The 19,746-nt window shown below is 32.5% G+C and overlaps 1 protein-coding gene across 2 annotated transcripts in view; it reads right to left on the reverse strand.

Annotated features, from left to right (window-relative positions):
- LOC145260662 (exportin-1-like) overlaps window positions 1-19,746 on the reverse strand; it is an 89,221-nt gene that overhangs the window by 28,460 nt on the left and 41,015 nt on the right. For both annotated transcript variants that reach the window (XM_080119011.1, XM_080119010.1), the window contains exons 7-13: window positions 13,573-13,692; window positions 11,809-11,863; window positions 7,791-7,864; window positions 4,266-4,424; window positions 2,820-3,017; window positions 2,350-2,488; window positions 330-433 (exon numbers count right to left, since the gene is read on the reverse strand). In XM_080119011.1, the coding sequence (XP_079975137.1) occupies window positions 330-433; window positions 2,350-2,488; window positions 2,820-3,017; window positions 4,266-4,424; window positions 7,791-7,864; window positions 11,809-11,863; window positions 13,573-13,692 (849 nt within the window). The remainder of the gene's footprint in view (window positions 1-329; window positions 434-2,349; window positions 2,489-2,819; window positions 3,018-4,265; window positions 4,425-7,790; window positions 7,865-11,808; window positions 11,864-13,572; window positions 13,693-19,746) is intronic.

Consider the following 19,746-nt stretch of genomic DNA (forward strand, 5'->3'; position numbering starts at 1 on the left):
ATTATGTTGTACCCAACATGTAGTAATGATTTCAAAAGTAAAAAAAAAAAAGTGTGACTTTAGTGCCATCAGCTAGAATTGAAACCAAAACATAGCGTTCTAGTCTTCTATTTGAGCTATTGTCAGATAGTTAAGAAAGAGTTAAAAATGAACAAACTTTAAGGTATAAATGTATATTTGTGCATGCATACAAATAACAATTTCAAGCCTGCCCTCTTGGTGGCCTCTACTGAAAAAAAAAACAAAAAAACCCTAATCTCTACCTCACACAGATCTATAAGTATGTAGAACTATAAGAAGAAAGGAACTGGCAATGAAGATGCACTTACAGTATTTAAATTTTTCCAAGACCATTCAGTGCCGTTCACTTGATTGTGAAGTTTTTCGGTCATTATGTTTTCCGTGTCAGCATAGTCCAAATGAGTCAGATAAACTAAGCAAAATGAAAAAGAATGGTTTCAATCCAGCAAAGATTTAACAAAAAATGAAACAATATTCAAAAGAATAAACCCAATCAGTACACACAAACACAAAATTATATAAATAAAATAATAATTATATAAATAAAAATAACACAAGCCGTGCCCCCTCCACGAGTGTACAATTTACTTTCACCATGACTAATGCTTGTGCAAATTTTAAACAAAATTAAAAAGTGCTAATAAATGAACAAACGAACGTTTTGGGGGCAATTTTACCCCTATAATATCCCCTTAGAAAAAAAAAAAAAAAGTTATCCCGGAAAATCTGTTTTGGCAAAAATTTACTTTCATCATGACTAATGTTTGTGCAAAATTCTCACACGGTGTCTTTGATGTCCTTTGTTAACTAATTCTGCTATCTCAATGGTTTAACATCTACCAAATCAAGAACTTTCATGCATTTCTTTTTTCAATGTGTCCATACCAACAAGGTCTCCTGTTCTGCACGCATCTACCTATATTGTCCAGATTTAATCTTACTCTGATCAAAATCTCTAAGACTCTAAGCCTATCTAAGATTCAAATTATACATTCATCACATTATTCCTCTCCATGCAACGCATGTCCTCAACCCTCTCTCGCCAGGTTTTACTTCTATACATAACACTTGAATTTATTTATTTATTTTTTTGCATCTAGAGTACCCTTTTTTTGAGTAGCTGGATTTTCAGAACATTAAAAACCATCAGGTCTTTAACTTCACCCTCATGGGGAGGCAAGTAAATAGTGACAACGTCTAACAACTGCAACAAAAAATAAATAAATAAAATTATATTGGAGACATATTCATTTTTAAGTTGACTTGACCAAAATAACACACTTTGGCTCTCTTGCCTTTGATATGGATTTAAACCGTTGCATTTTTGCAGTTACATAAGAAAGACTTTATAATTGGATTAAAAGTGCTCCATATCCTTGGTTAAAGTCTTCTCTTCTCTACAATTTACATTATGGTTTGGAATATACTGGGAAAAAAAGAACTTTACAATGTAATAAGTGTTTCATAACTTCACCTGACAACATAAGGATAGTATTATTTGAACCTTACTTCTCCATATTGTATACTTTTGAAGTTATGCTATGGAAACATTGATAAATCTAAAACTATTTACTTGATCAGGCTAAAATTGTGAATGATGGTTGCTGTTATCTCAAAGAGCAGCAAATCTATATATCCAGCGTTCATAAAAATTTTCAATGTTCATTTTTAAAGACTTCTCAAAATTTTTCAAGACTTTCGCCAAAGAAAATCCAAGTTTTCACAACAAAATTTGCGGTTTGTTTTACAATGTACAGTGATTCCCATCCACACGAGTTTTTGTTTTTTTTTAACCAGGCTCAGCCATTTCGGAACCTATGAGGAACTCACACACACACAAAGTTACTTTTATAGAGATGAAGAACTTCATTTATCTACAATATGAGCAAATCTCTACAAAGAACGGACCCAAATTTATCACTAAAAGTGTAAATTTCATCTTTCCTGTAACCTTTACCTTTGACCTAGAAATCCAAAAATTAAATCAGTACTAATTTAGACCATGACTGATATTTTGATCAAGTTTGGTAACGATTGATTAAGCAATGTAAACACTAGGCTATACAAAAACAAACAGCTACAAACCAATAAACTCTACCGAAAACAATCTCCTTGGCAAAGTATGAAACACCAATCTATATTTCCCAACGAGTACGCAACATACCGCTACACCTAAAAATTATATTTCAAACTTAAGCAAGATGGACAGAGCACCATAAAGAGATGCTTGGTTGCATTTAAAAACATTTTCCTAGATTTGAGGATGATGATAATTTTGGTTGAGGCGTGGAATGTGTTGGGAGATGGAAAACTTCAATCGTCACTTACCCAGAGTTTCTCTCATGTTTTTATAAAGATTGATGGAGTCTGTATCTTTCATAAATTCTCGTACAACTTCTCCTTGTTCATTTTCAACGACAAGCACTTCCTCTGGTTTGGCCATTCGAGAAATCATTACTCTTCGCACCTAGTTAAAAAAAAAAAAAAATTATACAAGAATTTCATAATTTAAAAAAAAAAAAAGTTTCTAAAAATAAATCTTCAGGGAATTAAAAATTTAAAAAAAAAAAAAAAAAAAAAAAAAAAATGAACACATTTCCCTTTTCAAATTAAACCATAAAAGTTTCCTTAAAATCGAACATGATCTTTTGTAATTGATTTTTTTCTCTTTTAATATGAAAAGCTTATATTAAAAAGTTTCACATTTTTTAACATTAACAAAAAGAAATTAGGCCAATATAACTAAAACAAATTTTTTTAATTAAAATTTAAAAAAAAAAAAAAAAAGAATTTCTCACCCTTGATAGGACTGGGTTATATAATTGTCTTCTAATGGGCATTTCACCGGCTGGTCGTCCTAGCATCAAAGGAGTCGTACTTGCTGAGAAAGGACTTTCACGACAGAGGTCTGCTGCTAATGAATTCCAATATTCTAAACAAACTTTGAAGATTTCAACTTCATCAACTTCAGATATAAGAATCAAATAATGAAGAGCCTAAAAAGAAAAAAATAATTGTAGTGGGCAAATTAAATTTAGTAGAATTAAAAAAAAAACTTATAAAGATGCATTTTATAGTTGAATGGAAAATCTAAATCAGAATAGACCTGTGAATAATAATAAAATGGCAACTCCATATTACTAAAACCTCTCGAATTTGAAGCTCATAACTAAAAACATTAGCAAGAATTCAAATATTGCTATAACGTCTTGATCGTATTTGGCAACTAATTTCATAATAAAATATTACAATAACTATTGTTTATATCAATATGCTAGTAACTACCTACTTGCGTCACATTTTTGTAGCATGTTGCATATGAGCACGTAGTAAAGTAGCAGCAGCAGCGAAGGATGGCTGGCTTGCCAAGAGATTAGGAGCAGCAGCAAAAAAACGTGCATATGCAAATTAGAAAGTGTGTGCAAGAAGAAAAGAAAAACAGGAGAAAAATACAGTACAATTGAACCATGATACTTGACTATTGTACGTTTAACTTTAATTCAAGTCAGTATATAAAAATAATTTCATTAAATCAATAGTTGGTTGATGGGTGATTTCACCAATTTTCATCACATGCAAGGTAGGGAGGAACATTTATTGATTCTTATTCAATCCTGGACAATGTCTGTTATAGTCTCGCAGTTACTGTTTGCTTCAAATCACCCAGAACCGGATATAATCCTTCCGGCCGTTTATTCTCTCTTAAACAAAACTGCTTAAACCTTCGCTCGGATTGTTCAGCTATAATTCCTTAACCAAATACAAACAACCCTCACATCATGGTGGCAGCAGGGTTTCCTTTATTTATCATCCTACCAGGAATTAAAATTATACAGGTAAATTGATTGAAAAATATGTATGGCATTACAAGTACGATATAAAATAACGTACCGAGGGGGGGGGGGTAAATGCATGCAACAACATTTTTTTTCTAAAGACTGTAACCTTTTATTATATATCGATTGTATCATCTTTACCATACATATACAACTGGTCTATATCACACATATTGTCCGAATTGTTTCCGTTGCACATTTCACTTTATTAAAAAAAAAAAAAAAAAAAAAAAAAAAACATTAGAAAAAAATATAAAACAAATACGTTATGGCGCATCTCCAGGAACTGGTTTGACCCAAATTTTAGTGCAGCCATTGTGTATTAAATCGATTGTAAATTTTTGTGTGGGTGGATAAAAAGACAAAAAAGAAAGGAAAAAGATAAGACAAGAACCTAAAGCTGCTTACCTCCATCAAAAGTGAATAATAATCAGACTTCCGTTCAATCAATATGACATGTTCCTTAAGGAAAGTACACAAAAACAAACTAAGGTTTTGAATGAAGTTTTGCTCATCATCTGTTCCTTTCTGATATGCATCTTTGATATTTGTTTCCAATGGTAACATCTAAAATTGGTAGAGAAAAAGTGGGGAGAAAGAAAAGATGAAAAAACATCAACATTAATGGAAACAACAAAATCATTCAATTTCCATTGAAATTGAAAGATTGAAAACATTTTTTTTTAAATTGATTAAAAGAAAAACTTTATAAAGCATTGGTTACAAAAACATCACAGTTCCATAAAAATTAACAGGAAACATTTTAATATACTTTATATAGGTAAAAATATGTTATCTACACCAAAAATTGGGAAAAATATGAAGTAGAATTTTTTAATTAAGAATATTAATCAGTTTTGTATTTTGCCAATCTAACTTTGATAAAATATTTGTAATCAGGGGAGATAAGTCAGTCTATTATTTAACCAAGTTATCATGAATGACGAATCGACAAAATACAAATTATTATTTATTTTTAACCAGCAGAGGTACCCGGCGTTGCCCGGGTGTTTTGAGGTGTGTGTGGTTTTGGGTAAATCAAAACTCGGGGGGGCGGGGGATAAAATAAAAAGTTTTGGTAGGTGAGTATGAGGATCGAACCCAAACCCGAACCCTTGAGGCGAAGTTGGAAATTAAAGTGTGAAAAAAAAAAAGCGTGCTATGTTAACCATTGGGTCATTGATAGATATGAATGGAAACACGTTTGAATTTATTTAATTACTTAGATTTGGCAGGTGCACGTTTTAATGACTTAATGAGGTCAACTTTGACTGCAGGATAGTATTTCATTTACTGCGGGAACATTTTTTTTTTATTTTTGTTTCCCCAAGATGTTGGGGGGGGGGGGGGGGCAGCTCCCCTTGTCCAATTTGAATAGCAATTGTTTGATATAAGGAAAATATTTCCACATTGATCAAATCTGATTGCTTTCGGACATTTCCGCCGATAGACGGAAAATACAGCCAGAATTAGTGTCGCTTTTATTATAATAATCCACATGCGACGAGCAACAAATGTTGAATATTTATCTTACCAAAGTCGAGCAAATTAAATTGACAGACGAGCTCCGTTGTTAACTTGGAGATATTATAATTTCTATGTGATATAAAAAGTTTTAAGAAGTTGTGAGCCGACTGACCGCTTCTCTGAAAAAAGCCTTTCTTGGACATACACAAAAAGCGAACATGCATACACACATTTTCGCTTTTATATATTATATATAGACTAGCGGGGGGTACCCGGCGTTGCCCGGATGTTTGTAGGTGTGTGTATGGGGGGAGGGGGGGGGATTTAATATTCCTGCTTAAATATTATAAAAAAGACGATGTAAAAAAAACAAAAAAAAAAACCCAAAACCAAAATGGGGGAAAAAAATGGCATAAATAAACCTGTGTATGGGGGGGGGGGTAAATTAAAGAATAAGTGAAGTAATAAAAAAAAACGTTTGGTCGGGAGGAGGGATTAAACCCGGAAGCCTTGACGCGGAAACCAATGTAAACTACTTAACGGTCTCGACCACGAGTGAGAGTAATTGATTAGCGTGTTAAGTTAAAACTTATAAAGCTAAAAGAGGTTTGATTAACAGGAAGACACTAAATGAGGTCATCGCGGGATCGTTATTTTTAGTTTTCACTTCCCCCAGATGATGGTGGGAAGGGGGGGAGCAGCGCGAAAGCCGAGAACACGTTTTTTTTTCAATGTATTTATACTAAAATGCAGGACAAACAAGGGACATAGACAAGCGTATTATTTTTTGTTTTACTTCACATTTTTTATGATTCAGCATGTAGCGTTTATTAAATTACGTATTTCGTTTCCTGTCTAGACATCTCTCTCTATCTGTCTCTCTCTCTCTCTGTTTGTGTTTTGTGTATGTTTCTCTCTCTCACTTCGTCTTCCTTACTCTAATGAGTGTTACTAAAAAAGAAAATGGCGTCTGGCTGTGTTTTTTTTTTGTAAAAACTTTGATTGTTAATATTTTTTGTAAGCGTATTTTTTTTTTTACTTCACATTTTTGGCTTGTTATTTTTCGTTTAACTATCGTATCTAACTATTTTTAACGCGCTAATAACTTTGGTAACGTTGTCATAGCGTAGAAGTTCATAGTTTAGCTTGTGTGAGGGTTAAAAGTTTTTTTACCGATAACAACAATGTTTTTAAATTCAGACTGCCATTACAGCTTGCTGACGTCAAGATCACGTGACATGACTCAGCGGGTTTTAAATACAAGTTGACCCAAAATAAACGGCCCCGTGTATACTTTATGTAGAAGAGTTGGTGCCTGTATTTTTGGGGGCAGTTATAAATCGATTTAAAAATAATGTTTAACATTAAAATATCACCCCCCCCCTGCAGAAAATCGATCAGTTGACCCACTTCTGATGGTCATTTTGGGCCAATTTTTCAATATTTGTCGTCCGGAGGGTGGGGCTTTCACATGAGACCAAGTTTGTGAATTTTTGTTCCGTCGGTCAAAAGTTTTTAGCAGACATACAAACATACATACATATTCACTTTTATATATATAGATTAATCATCTTTTTCTTACTTTTTGGTGAAGATACTAACATATTATGCAAAAATAAGTACGTCGAAGAATTGTTACTTGGAATGCACTTCTTACTTGTGTCTCATATCTCAACTTATATATTAAAGGCATTTTGTGTTTGTCAGTGCCTGTATCTGTGCGTGCGAGTCTGTTTTCTATTGACTCCAAAACAGCTGGGCTGATTTTTTAAAATTTTACACAAATGTACTTTGTGTCTGGAAGTGTTCTTAAATAGGTTTTGTATTGAAATACCTTTGACAAAAAAAAAAAAATTCAAGCCATTAAATCAAAATTATTTTATAAAATCAACAGTAGGCTCTTTACAGTGCAATGTAGACTACAATGTATTGTGAAATAAGAGGAGACATGTAAAGCTTCCTCCCAGTGTATCACAGTGGGGTCCTGACTAGGGCAGGCAATCAACTGATTGGATTGAAAAATGTGCAATTCCACAAATGTAAAACTATTGGAAGTGTGGAACATTCATTGTTCCTCATTCAATCCAGGACAGCAGTGGTGGGTCTCCCTGCTAGTTTTCAATTATGAAATTGTTTCTAAGAAGGATTCAAAATAATAATAAAAAAAATGTCTTCAGCCAAGAAAAAAAAACAATTGAAAATTGCAGTGCAACTGCACTGCAATTTTCAAGACAATCAATTTAAATACTTAAAAAACAAGCCAAGCATGCAGGGTCCCCCTCCACAAGTAAAAAATTTACTTTCATCCTGACTAATGTTCGTGCAAAATTTTAAAAATTCCAAGTTGTGGATATTGAGAAAAATGCGAACAGATGAATGGAATTGAATTACTAGGTCCAATCCCTCCTTTGTCAGGGGACCAAAAAAAAAAAAAAAAAAAAAAAATTTGAAAGGCACTAAAATTACCTGTTTTAGTTGTTCCATTGTCATTGTAAACAGCTGAGTAACTTGGTCATCATATTGAGACACTTGCACAGCCGCTGAAAGATGAAAAGATAAATTTCAAACATTTAAAAACAGAGAGTGGTAATATTTTTACAGCTAGAAACCAGTTTACACACAAACACATGAACAAGAAGAAAATATATTGATACTAGAAAAATATATACTGGTGTAAATAGATTTATTGATCAATTTTAAACAAGGGAATACAATAGTGTGAAGGGGTTATGAATGTTCTTATACTAGGCATTTCGAAGCCTAATGCTTCTCATCTGAAGAGGAAGAGAAATGCTAGGTAACAAGATAAAAATCCGACGCCAAGCAATGGGCATATTAGGGAATCTTGTATAGGGTGTATACATTGGAGGGGAAGAGAGGGTGGTCCAAGGGATTATTAGATAATTATGGTACTTTATGTTAGAGAGGGGCTTTAGTAGGATTGAATGATAGAGGATGCAGTACCCTTTACGGGAGCAGTTACTATACGTTATGAGATTTAATTAATTAAAAGGTCCAATGAGAGCGACATGTGCCGATCTATACAAGCAAAATAAAGAATAATGGGTAAAAAGAAAAAATAAGAATAAAAAAAAAAAAAAAGGATAAACAAGCTTTTTATTATATCAAAAAGTCTCCATTTAAAGAATCCTTATATAACTTTTGGATTCACCTCCCTGTAGATTATAAACATACACCAAGTTATACGGCACGATCACGTTGACACCCCAGTTCTCACCTGATCACTGAAGTTAAGCAACACTGAGCCGGTCAGTACGAGGTGGATGACCATTTGAGAACCGTGCCGAGTCGTAGAAATTTTCAGGTTGGTATCTGGAGGCGCAATCATTCACTGAAAGTCTTCGTTAAGACATGTATCTAGTAGAAGGTAACTCTGATGTAAAAACCTGCGTTGTACTGCATGCTTTGTCTTGTAGCAGTCATCTGCACCAACATTAGAACAATCAGGCCAACAGTGACTATGGTAACTACATCAGCCATTCTTGCCTGAAGCAAGAAAATTATTTAGACGGTTGGAAAGGATCCAAGCCAAAATCCATAGATATAAATTGTCTGTTATTTAATGAAATTATATACACACATTTTTCTATACTATTATATAAGTCACTTTGTGTGCATCAGAGTTCCTTTTTCGGCTGAACTTATCTTTTGCAAATTTCACACAAAGCTAATTTATACGTCTGGCAGCGTTTTTAGATATGTTTTTTTACAGAAATTTATTCCACAAGTTTCAAAAATCAAAAAAATCTGATTTTAAAAATAGCTTCTTTCTGCTACAAATAAAAAGAATAACTTTTATAGGGGAATATTTTACGTTACACCAGCAAGGGAAATAAAATTTCAGCAAATCATTTCTTCTTAAAAAATTTTTTTAAAATTATTATAATCTGGAGATATAGCCTAGTGGTAGAGGATTCAACTACAGATTGAATTATCCCATATTCAAGCGGAATGTATCTTACCATTTTATTTTAATTTTTTCTTATTAATAAGTTCAATTTACGATAAAAGAAGAGGTACCATTTAAAATCACTACAAATCATTTCTTTGTTTGTATATTTTAAAACTAAACATTAATTAGAAGTGACTTTTCCAGAGCATTCATCATCAATCCCAAATATCATCTGATGCGATATTGTAAACAAACGCAAACAGAATTTGATAAACGACATGATCATTATTATTTTTTTTTTCGTGAGTAAATTGTTCATCGTAAAATATAATAATCAATAGAGGATTGATTCTATAATAATGGATACACAATCTGCATAAATTAAAACATCATGTTTGAGCGTATTGTACAACCGGCAATGTTGGGCTGCCAGCTAGTATATATATATATATCTATAAATATAAAAGCGAAAATGTTTGTGTGTGCCTTTTCGTGCATGTCCAAAAAAGGCTTTTTTCTGAGAAGCGATCGGTCGCCTCACAACTTCCTAAACTTTTTATATCGCGCCTAAATGATAATATGTACGAGTTAACAACCGGGGTCGCCTGTCTATTTAATTTGCCCGACTTTCAAAAGATAAATATTCGACAATTTTCGATCACCGCATGTGCATAAAGCTATCTTGTATAAAAAAAGCGAACAGACTCGCGGTAAATAAAACACTGTCCTGCACTCAAAGTTGACATCATTAACTCGGCAAAAACGGGCACCTGCCGTTAAACGTTGCACTTTCTTTTCTTTCACACTTTATTGTTTTATACTGCGCGTCAAGGCTTCGTTTTTTTTGTTTTTTTTAAAACAAACACCCGGGATACCAGGCCAATGATTTTTCTTTTCATTTGTTCAACAATACACACACCTACAAACACCCAGGCAACACCGTGTACTCCCCCGCTAGTATATATATATATATATATATATATATATATATATATATATATAAAATCAACAGTGTTAAATACATGAGTAAAATTAAGAAACTTATGTTATCAATTTTTTAGTTGAGGACTGATTATTCATATTTGGATTCTTTGGACTACTGTTTTCACTATTCAACATAAAAATATATTTTATTCAACATAAAAATATGTTATTCAACACTAGCAGTTCAGCCCGGCTTTGTTCGGACCTTATGTACTGTTTATAACTTTATGTGCATATGTATATATTAAAAAGTGTGAATATGTACAGTAATAGCTTTCTATATAATAGGCTTCCTTAACTACGATAGAGAAAAGTTGGTAGAGGAGACCGCAGACGTCAATTTTTTTAAACTTTCACCCCAATTTTGACCCCTCAACATTTATTGTTTTGGGCTCAAATTAAATTAAAATGTTTGACCCATGTCCAAGTAACCTACATCTAAAATTTCAAGTGTTTAGACCCAACATTAGCAGAGGAGTTTGGTAGTGTTTGCAAAGATCAACTCTAAATTTTTACCTCTTGCTAGCAAAATTTTCGTCCAAAACCTGATTAAAAAGTTTGTTGCATGTCTGAATACCCTTTATGTAAAATTTCAAATGTTTAAACCAAAAATTGGCTGAATAGGTTGCTAGAAGCCACAAAGGTTAAATCTTTTTAACCTTGACCCCTTGGAAGCCAAATTTTCAGAAAAAAAAAAAAACAATTAAAAAGCTTGCCCTATGTCTGAATACCCTTTATGTACAATTTCAAATGTTCAGACCAAAAATTGGCTGAGTAATTTGGTAGAGAAAGCAGAGGCCAATTTTTTTAAAAACTTGGACCCCAATTATGACCCGTTAACATTTATTGTTTGGGGCTCAACTCAAATTAAAAAGTTAGATCCATGTCCAAGTAACTTACATTTAAAATTTCAAGTGTTTAGACACAAAATTGGCGGAGGAGTTTGGTAGAGTTCTCAAAGGTCAAACCGTTGAACTTTGATCCCTTGACAGCCAAATTTCTAGGCGAAAACCAATTAAAAAGATTTTTCCAAATCTCAATACACCTTATGTCAAATCTAGAGTCTGTAGACTGAAAACTGACAGAGTATATTTTTAGGGAAATATGCACACAGAGACAGACACACAGACAATTTCACTTTTTTAGATACTAGTATGGGTGCCCGGCGTTGCTTGAGTGTTTGGAGGTGTGTATTGAGCAAAAAAAAAAGAAAGAAAGTGGTAGTAAGAAGGCAGGCTTGAACCCATACTGCGAAGGAGGAAAAGAATGTGAGAAAACGTGACGTCTTTGCTGTTATGACCACGGAAGTGACGTAGGTTTAAAATTAAGGCTAGACAATCGAAAAGAGGGGATGACTTTTGAAAATATTGGTAAAAAAAGCGACTTCTCCCTATAGAAAAGTGCCCAGTTAAGAGTGAGGAAATTAATATTTTTAGCCAATTTTTTGGTATCTGTCGTCTGAAGGGTCGAGCTTCAAAACGATACTGATCCTGTGAAAATTTGTCGCCTCTGTCGAAAGTTTTAGGCAGACATGCAAACATACATACAGAGAATTAGTAGTCAAAAGAAAAAAAATAATCTACAAACCTATTTCTGTAAGACACTTTAATGTTACATTTCGAAACATTGGGACGTTCAAAAACTGTAAAAAAATAAATAAATAAATAAAAATAAAAAATAAGAAAAAGTAAAATAAGAAAAAATTAAATAAATAGTAATAAATAAATTGAACAAAATTGTTGCATTATCAATATTATTTGGTTTAATAGGAAATGCAGCAAGAGGAAAATGAAAACATTGAAAAGATTTTTTATTTATAAGTCATTCTAAACAAGCCATGAAGCCACTTGATATAAGAAGCTAAAAAAAAAGACAAGATATTTACTAACAAGTAATGTTCGTCCTTAATTTTTTTTAAAAATTCTTTTTTTTTTTTTATGTTGTTAAAGCAAAAGTTATTGTAATTACTTCCTCCTCAAGGTCAAATGTGCGTTTGATCAAACTGTTTCTGTATAATAAATTGGATTCAAACTTGGCACATCCAGGTTTTCAGTCCGTGTCGTTAACCACTTAACCACTATAAATCTCAGTTATTGCAATGTAATATTATACACAAAAGCAAAGTACATTAAATTTTTTTTATGTTAAATTTTAACACTATGGACATGACAAACACAACCTGCGCATCACCAATATTTTACACCAACCTTAATTCGATACAAAAATGTACACCAACCTTAATTCAATACAAAAATGTACACCAACCTTAATACAATACAAAAATGCATACCAACCTTAATTCAATACAAAATTTCTATGAATCTAATTCGATACAAAAGGCACTGAATAAAGGGAGTTAAATATTTTTATACTCTTCTCTCACTGGTCCCTCTCCTTCCCCAACCTGAACCTGCTGGACTATTTTGTTTGGTCATATGTCGAGAACATCACCAACTGGACCTCCCACAACACCAAAGCCAGCCTGATCACTGCTAACCGCCAAGTATTTGCCAGCTCCTACTGATGCTTGTGAAAAAGGCATGGTTTCAGTTCCGGATTGAGGCTGAAGGCGGCTACATTGAATATTGATTATGTAGTAGAGCTACTACATAATCAAGTTACCTGAATTGATTTTTGTCAATAAAAGTTAAAATAAAGCTGTAGTGTTGTTTTCTTAAGGGTGACACTTTTATCATTCCACCCTCTATAGCATGAATCAATGTTCTATCCTATAAAGTTCATTAAACCTTTTAAAGTACATATTTAATATCAAATATTGTATTAAATTTTTTGTAATATTAAAAAAAACCTTGAGGGTTTATGGATTAATTTGGTTTATTCATTTTGTGTCAGACATTCACAGCAAGATATGATTAGTTTGTATGATTAGTTTGATCTAAATAAAAAAACAAACAAGCCAAGCATGTGAGGTCCCCCTCCACAAGTGAACATTTTCACTATGACTAATGTTTGTGCAAAATTAAAAAAAAGATTTTCAGTGGTTATTGAGTAAAATGCAAACAAAAATTTTTATAGCAATTTTACCCCTATAATGCTTCCCATTGGGGAAACCAGAGTTATCCTGGAAAATCCATTCTAGCAAAAATTTATTTTCACCATGAGTAATGTTTGTGCAAAATTTTTTAAAAAATCCAAAGCATGGTTATTGAGAAAAATGCGAACAGACGAACGGGAGTGAATTATTAGGTCCAATCTCTCTTTTGTCAAAGAACCAATAATTTGTGTACTAATGGATTAAATACATAATGTATTCAACACCAAACAAGTTATTTTACAGATAACTTATTCTAAATAACAAAAAAAAATTTTTTAAATTAAAAGATATTTTACCTTGTAGATTAATGTACTGATTAATTTTGTTTCAAAAATGTATCCGAGAGGAATCCAATTTAAAAATCTCAGCAGTGTTTCAAGGTTAGAACCAACCAATGGGGCATTCTGGGAGTTGTCCTGCAATCAACATAGAACAGGGTGGAAGACAAAAAAAAGATCTTTAAATAAACAAGCAATAATAAATACAACTTGAGCAAACAGTTGTCGGAATCAGATGGTCAGGTTTGACAAGAACGTAAACAGTGAAAACAGAAGTAGGAATCAGAATGACATCATAACAAAGTGAGGGAAGATTTAAGACGCTAGTGCACAAAAAGGCACCTGTGAAATATAGCAGTTAAAAATAATAGCAAAACTTTATGAAGTACTTACTTGGAATTGAAAAATATAAGCAATAAAAAATAATACAGTAAAATAATAAAAAAAAATTATAATAAAAAAAATAAAATTTAACAATTTTACACTTTTGACACCAAGGGAATAGTAGGTAATCAAGGAGTTTTGGTTAATGACCAAGACTAAAATCATTTTCCATAATTTCTGCAGTTCACCCCAAATTCCCCATTCCTGAATGTGTTACTCGGCACCATTTGTCAGATGTTGTCCTCACAACTTTTTGTCTACTCCTTCTTTCTTCCTCTCTGTGCAGTTCCTTAAAAAAATGTCTGCACAAAACGTGATGATCGTGCTAACATGACTGTAGCACTTCATTTTCCTTTTCTTCAGTCCATTTTAATATCGCTCAGCTGCTGGATGGAGTCTGTGCTATTCATTATATACTCGTATATAAAATTTTTTTTCAGTGATTAATGTTTTCTGGGAATAGTTTTTTTCTAAAAGTAATGCCCCTACACTACAATATTTCCTTCTGTTTTCTGGGAGAAATTTTTTGAAAAAGTAATATATTCTAAAAACAATATAAAATAATTATATCTATAAATTACATTTGATAATTTTATTTAGCGTTAAATAACCCATAGATGATTAAGATGCCATAAACCAAACCAAAAATATCATCGTCGGGCTCATAATCTGCATGACTGTTGGGATGCCATAGATGATCTTAGAGCCATCTTTCTCCATTTCTTTCCATTTTCTGCTTCAATGGTCAGCAAATTTTCATATTGCTTGACTTTATTTACTCATATTTCTATATGAATAAAATTGTGTGACAACTTCTCGTGTATGTACATTTCTTGCCTTTACTTGATTTATACATTATTTAACTTACTAATAATTATCTAATTGAAATTTTAAAAATCCGTTGAAATAAAAGTCCACTGAAATAAAAAAATTCGATTGAAATAAAAAAAATCTATCGAAATAAAAAAAGATCTATCAAAATAAAAAAAATCTATTGAAATAAAAAAAATCTATCGAAATAAAAAAAATCTATTGAAATAAAAAAAATCTATTGAAATAAAAAATGCAATAGCATAAGAAAAGGCAAATGTTTTTTAAAACTTTATTGTAAAATATTTTATTACAAAATCATTTCAGTTTCTTCAAAAGTCAGCCATTTTAATCTTTTGTTAAAAAAAAAAAAATTATTGAATTAATTACTTTGTCACTCTTTGACATTTGAAAGAAATTTGAAAATGTTAATTCGAAAGTCATTAGAAACAGATTTTTTTTTTTTTTTAAATTCTTAGTACATTTTTGTATTTTTAAATTTTGGAAGCGTTTTACATCCCATCATTTTATAAATAAAGATTCAAATATTACCTTAACACACAAAATTACTCATAGTGTTTGGTAAGTCGCAGAAAGGGATAGATTTGGTTGAAGTAGCTGAGTGATCTTTGCTACTAAGTAATACAATCTAGTAACTTGCCTTAACGAACGATTGTTCATCAGGTAAAAAAGCGTTACGTGTATTTTTTAATGTCTCTCCCAGGCTGCTATACCTCCCCATATTTATGGCTTACACCAGCCAATAAATATTCTTGTGAGGATAAACCCGGACGTATTCATCTTCATTATATCAGTCTTATACAAAATTTGGTTAAATGGTATTTCTGCATTTAGAGATCGGAATTTCTATAAATGTTGGCTTGGGCTCACCCAGCAGTTGACACAAAACACCGGAATATGCAGAATACTGATCAAGTTGATCAGCCAATGAAAAAGCAATAACAAGCACACTTAACCAATGAAAATTTAAGCAGACGATTTTTAATAAATTGGAAGAAAAAAAATATTTATGCACGAATTTAATTAGTCAAAAGAAATGGAAGATACAAAAATGAATTTATCAACTTTATGTCAAAAACAAAACAAGTGATGCTTTTGCTTAGAGGTGCACTAATGCATAATGCACTAATGTACAATGGAGACGGGAGATTTCCTTGCGTAATCCACTTTTTTTTTTGCTTTAAATCAAGAATGGACATCTCCAAAATTATTAAAATTATTTGCTTGTGGTCAAACAAAAAAATTTGTAGAGAGAATGGTATAGGATTAAAATACAGTGACCGACTGGAAAAATTTTATGCATGACATTTGCCAGGATTATTTCCTTAGGAATCCCCAGCAAATCAGAGGAGCAGGGCAGACAGTGAAAATATTGATGAGTCTCTCTTTAACATAAAAAAAAAAAAAACAATGTTAGAAGGCCCCTCGAACCACCCTGGGTCTTCAGAGGATATGACCCCATTAATTTTAAATTCCATCAGCGCTCGGCATATTCCGGCAGTTTATTTCCGCTGCCAGGCAAGCCTAAGCAAATATCAAGGAAATCTGGGTCGCTAACTGCAGAAGTACCTTATAATTTAACACCCAAATTGTTGGAATTATCAATGTGAGATAAATTGTTACTGCAATCATGGCTTTAATGCTGTAAAAGTTATGAGTTGCCTCCCTTTGATTTATGCTGACATGTCATTCAAGGTTTTAAGTAATTTGGACACAAAAAACGATTGTATTAAGTGATTTTTCTATTCGTGCATGTCATCATGTAAATAAACGGGTTCTTTGCGTCTCTGTGTGTAAGGCTAAAAGCATTACGTTGTTAATTGATTTGTTTTCTTTTGTTAACCGTTGATATGGCTTACTGTATGAATTTTATTTGAAAGAAGATCGGTTGGTTGTTTTTGTTTTACAGCATATCAACCCTTTTCAGGTTATTTAATGCCGAATCCAAAGATTTTGAAGAAAAATTTTTTTAATAGAATATATTTGTTGTTTTCAAGTAGGTTTCTATTTAACCCATAGTTGGGACCCTAACAGGTACTACCACTCCGAGTCAGAGCAATGGCAATTAAAGGGTGGCTCCACACTTCCCAAAGCCCGCAAACTAGGGCCTCACCACTGGATATAGTTTAAGGTCATATCCAGGACCTTGAAAGAACAAAGGTATGTTTCCTTTATTTAATTCATAATTAACAATGGTTATTAATTACACAAATTATATCATCTAACATAAATTTGCATAAATAAAATTCTGGACATGTATGGTTAGTTGCTAATATCATAACCTACAGTGGATGGGTCCTGATTTTACAATAGAAATTGAAGACATTTGTTTGATTTTATTTATTTATTTTTTCTGAGTATATTTAGCATATTTTATGTTGTAACGTTAGAAGATAAAATTTTTAAAAGTCCTTTCTAAAAAAACAAAACTGAAATATTAAGTTACAAAATTAAACTTTAACAACAAATATATATAAAATTATTTTTATTTGGATCAGGACGATTCCAGGATTCAAAATAGAGAATCCTTCTGTTCTAGTACAGCATGCATCTTAGACAGGTTCAGCCAGCTTCCTTCTTGGAAGTTCTTACACAAGCAATCCCCAGTCGTACATACATCCCACTCAGGCGAGATGATTTTAATACTGTTAACTTTTGTAAGGGAATGTCATCACCTTCTCACATTGTGTGCCTTGTTAGTCAGTACCAAATGGGTTGACTGTAATAGTGCATATGAGCGATTATAAAAGTATCAGCAGCAGAAAAGGATGACTGGTTGCAATGTGATTAGCAGCAGCAGCCGAAAAATCCACATATGCAAATTAGGAAGCGTGTGCGAGAAGAGAAAGGAAAAAAAGGAGAGAAAAATGCACCAAGTGCTCGGGGCAGAAAGAAAGTAGACGTTGAAGAAAATGGATTTGTAAAAGCAAAGATAAGAATGGGCCGGCTGTGGCCGGCATGTGGTCAGAAGAAAGAGAAATGCCAAATAAAGGCTAGATCGACATGTGGCAATGAGAGACTCTTTAAGTGGTCGAGACAGGAGAGTAACGTGTAATAAAAATTTAAAAAAAAAAAAAAAGAGAAAAAAATGCCGACCCGTATTTTTATATAATATTTATTTCTAGTTTTATTTTTATATAGTATTTCTAGTTTTATTTTTATATAATATTTCTAGTTTTATTTTTATATAATATTTCTAGTTTAATATTTATATATTACTAGCGGAGGGTACCCGGCGTTGCCCGGGTGTTTAGAGGTGTGTGTGCTAGGGCGGAAAGGGGGGGGGGGTAATCAAAACATAAAAATAAGCGAAGTAAATATTTAAAAAAAAAATAAATGTTAAAACTTTAAAAAAAAAAAAAAAAAAAAACTAATGTAAGGCAAATGAACGATGTTAAATGTAAAAATGGGAAAAACAAAAACAGAAAACGCGCATGTGATGGAAAAATAAAACAGAAAAACGAACGTTAAAACTTCTTTAAAAAATCTGAAAAATACAAACCAAAAAAAACACTGGCTTAAATAACCCTGTTTCAATATTAAAATTTTTAAAAATAACAAAAGACAGCTCACACCACGATTCGCACCCAAAGCCTTTAGATAATGAGGCCGTGCTCTAAGCAACTGAGCTAAGACGACGTCCACGAAATTGGATTGTTTTTTTTTTTAACTTTAAGTAAATCATGTTCCGATGTCATTTCCGCATGAGTAGAAGCGAACTTGTCATGAGAGGATGGTTTTTGCTGACCCCTCCCTGTAGAAAACTGATGATTTCAGAGTGAAGAAATTAATGTTTTTGGCCAATTTTTCGATATTTGTCAGGCGAATATTGGAACTTTAAAATGATATACATCTCGTGAAAATCCGTGACCCGTGTCGAAAGTTTTTGCGAAACACGCATACAAACATTTTTGCTTTTATATATATATATATATATATATATATGCATACATACTAGCGGGGGTACCCGACATTGCCCGGGTGTTTGGAGGTGTGTGCGCTCTTAAATAAAAAAGAAACCGGGGACGGGGGGGAGTTGGTAGGATCGAACCCGAAGCCCTGAGGAGAAGTTTGAAAATAAAATGTGAAAAAAACATGAACCGTTCGACCAGCCAGAATGAGTTACTGAAAGATGTTTGAATTTATTTAAGTAAGAACCAAATTGACAGGTGCCCGTACGGAAGTCGTAGAGCGTTACGACAACGACGTCAGCAATAGCTATTCAACAAATGAGGTCAATGACCAGGTTTGTTTGTTATAAATGAAGTAAAAAAAGAAAACATAAAAACGAAGGTCAAAACATCGAGAAAAAAAAAAAAAACTAACGTAAGGCAAACGAACGATGTTAAATGTAAAAATCAAAAAAGAAAACAGAAAAACGAACATTAAAACCAAAAAAATAAAACACGTGAAAAATGGCTTAAATAAGCCTGTTTCAATATTAAAATTTAAAAAATCGGTGGGTACCCGGGTGTTTTTGGGTGTCACTAAGAATAAGCAAAGTAAAAAAAAAAAAAAAACATTACGTGAAAAATGGCTTAAATAACGCTGGTTCAATATTTAAATTAAAAAAAAAAAATAAAAAAACATCTCACACCACGATTCGAACCCAAAACGTTTAGATAACGAACCAACGCACTAACCAACTGAACTAACGCGATGTACATGAAATTTAGTTAGTTCTTCAACTATTTAAAGTAAATCAAGTCATGACATCATCTGACACATGCGTAGAACCGATCTCGTCATGAGAGGACGGTTTTTGTTGACCCCTCCCTGTAGAAAACTGATGATTTCAGGGTGACAAAATTAACGTTTTTGGCCAATTTTTCAATATTTTCCAGGCGAAGATCATAGATATGAAAAGTCTATTAAAGTTTGTGCCTATTTCCATTCTATGGAGGCCAGGCGCGAATGCAGACTCCACAATTTTATTATACCATCCTTATTTAAGCTAAAACATACTTATCAAAGTAT

This window comes from Euprymna scolopes, chromosome 36 (assembly GCF_053919585.1).
Source record: "Euprymna scolopes isolate OS-2025 chromosome 36, ASM5391958v1, whole genome shotgun sequence".
Lineage (NCBI taxonomy): Eukaryota > Metazoa > Mollusca > Cephalopoda > Sepiida > Sepiolidae > Euprymna > Euprymna scolopes.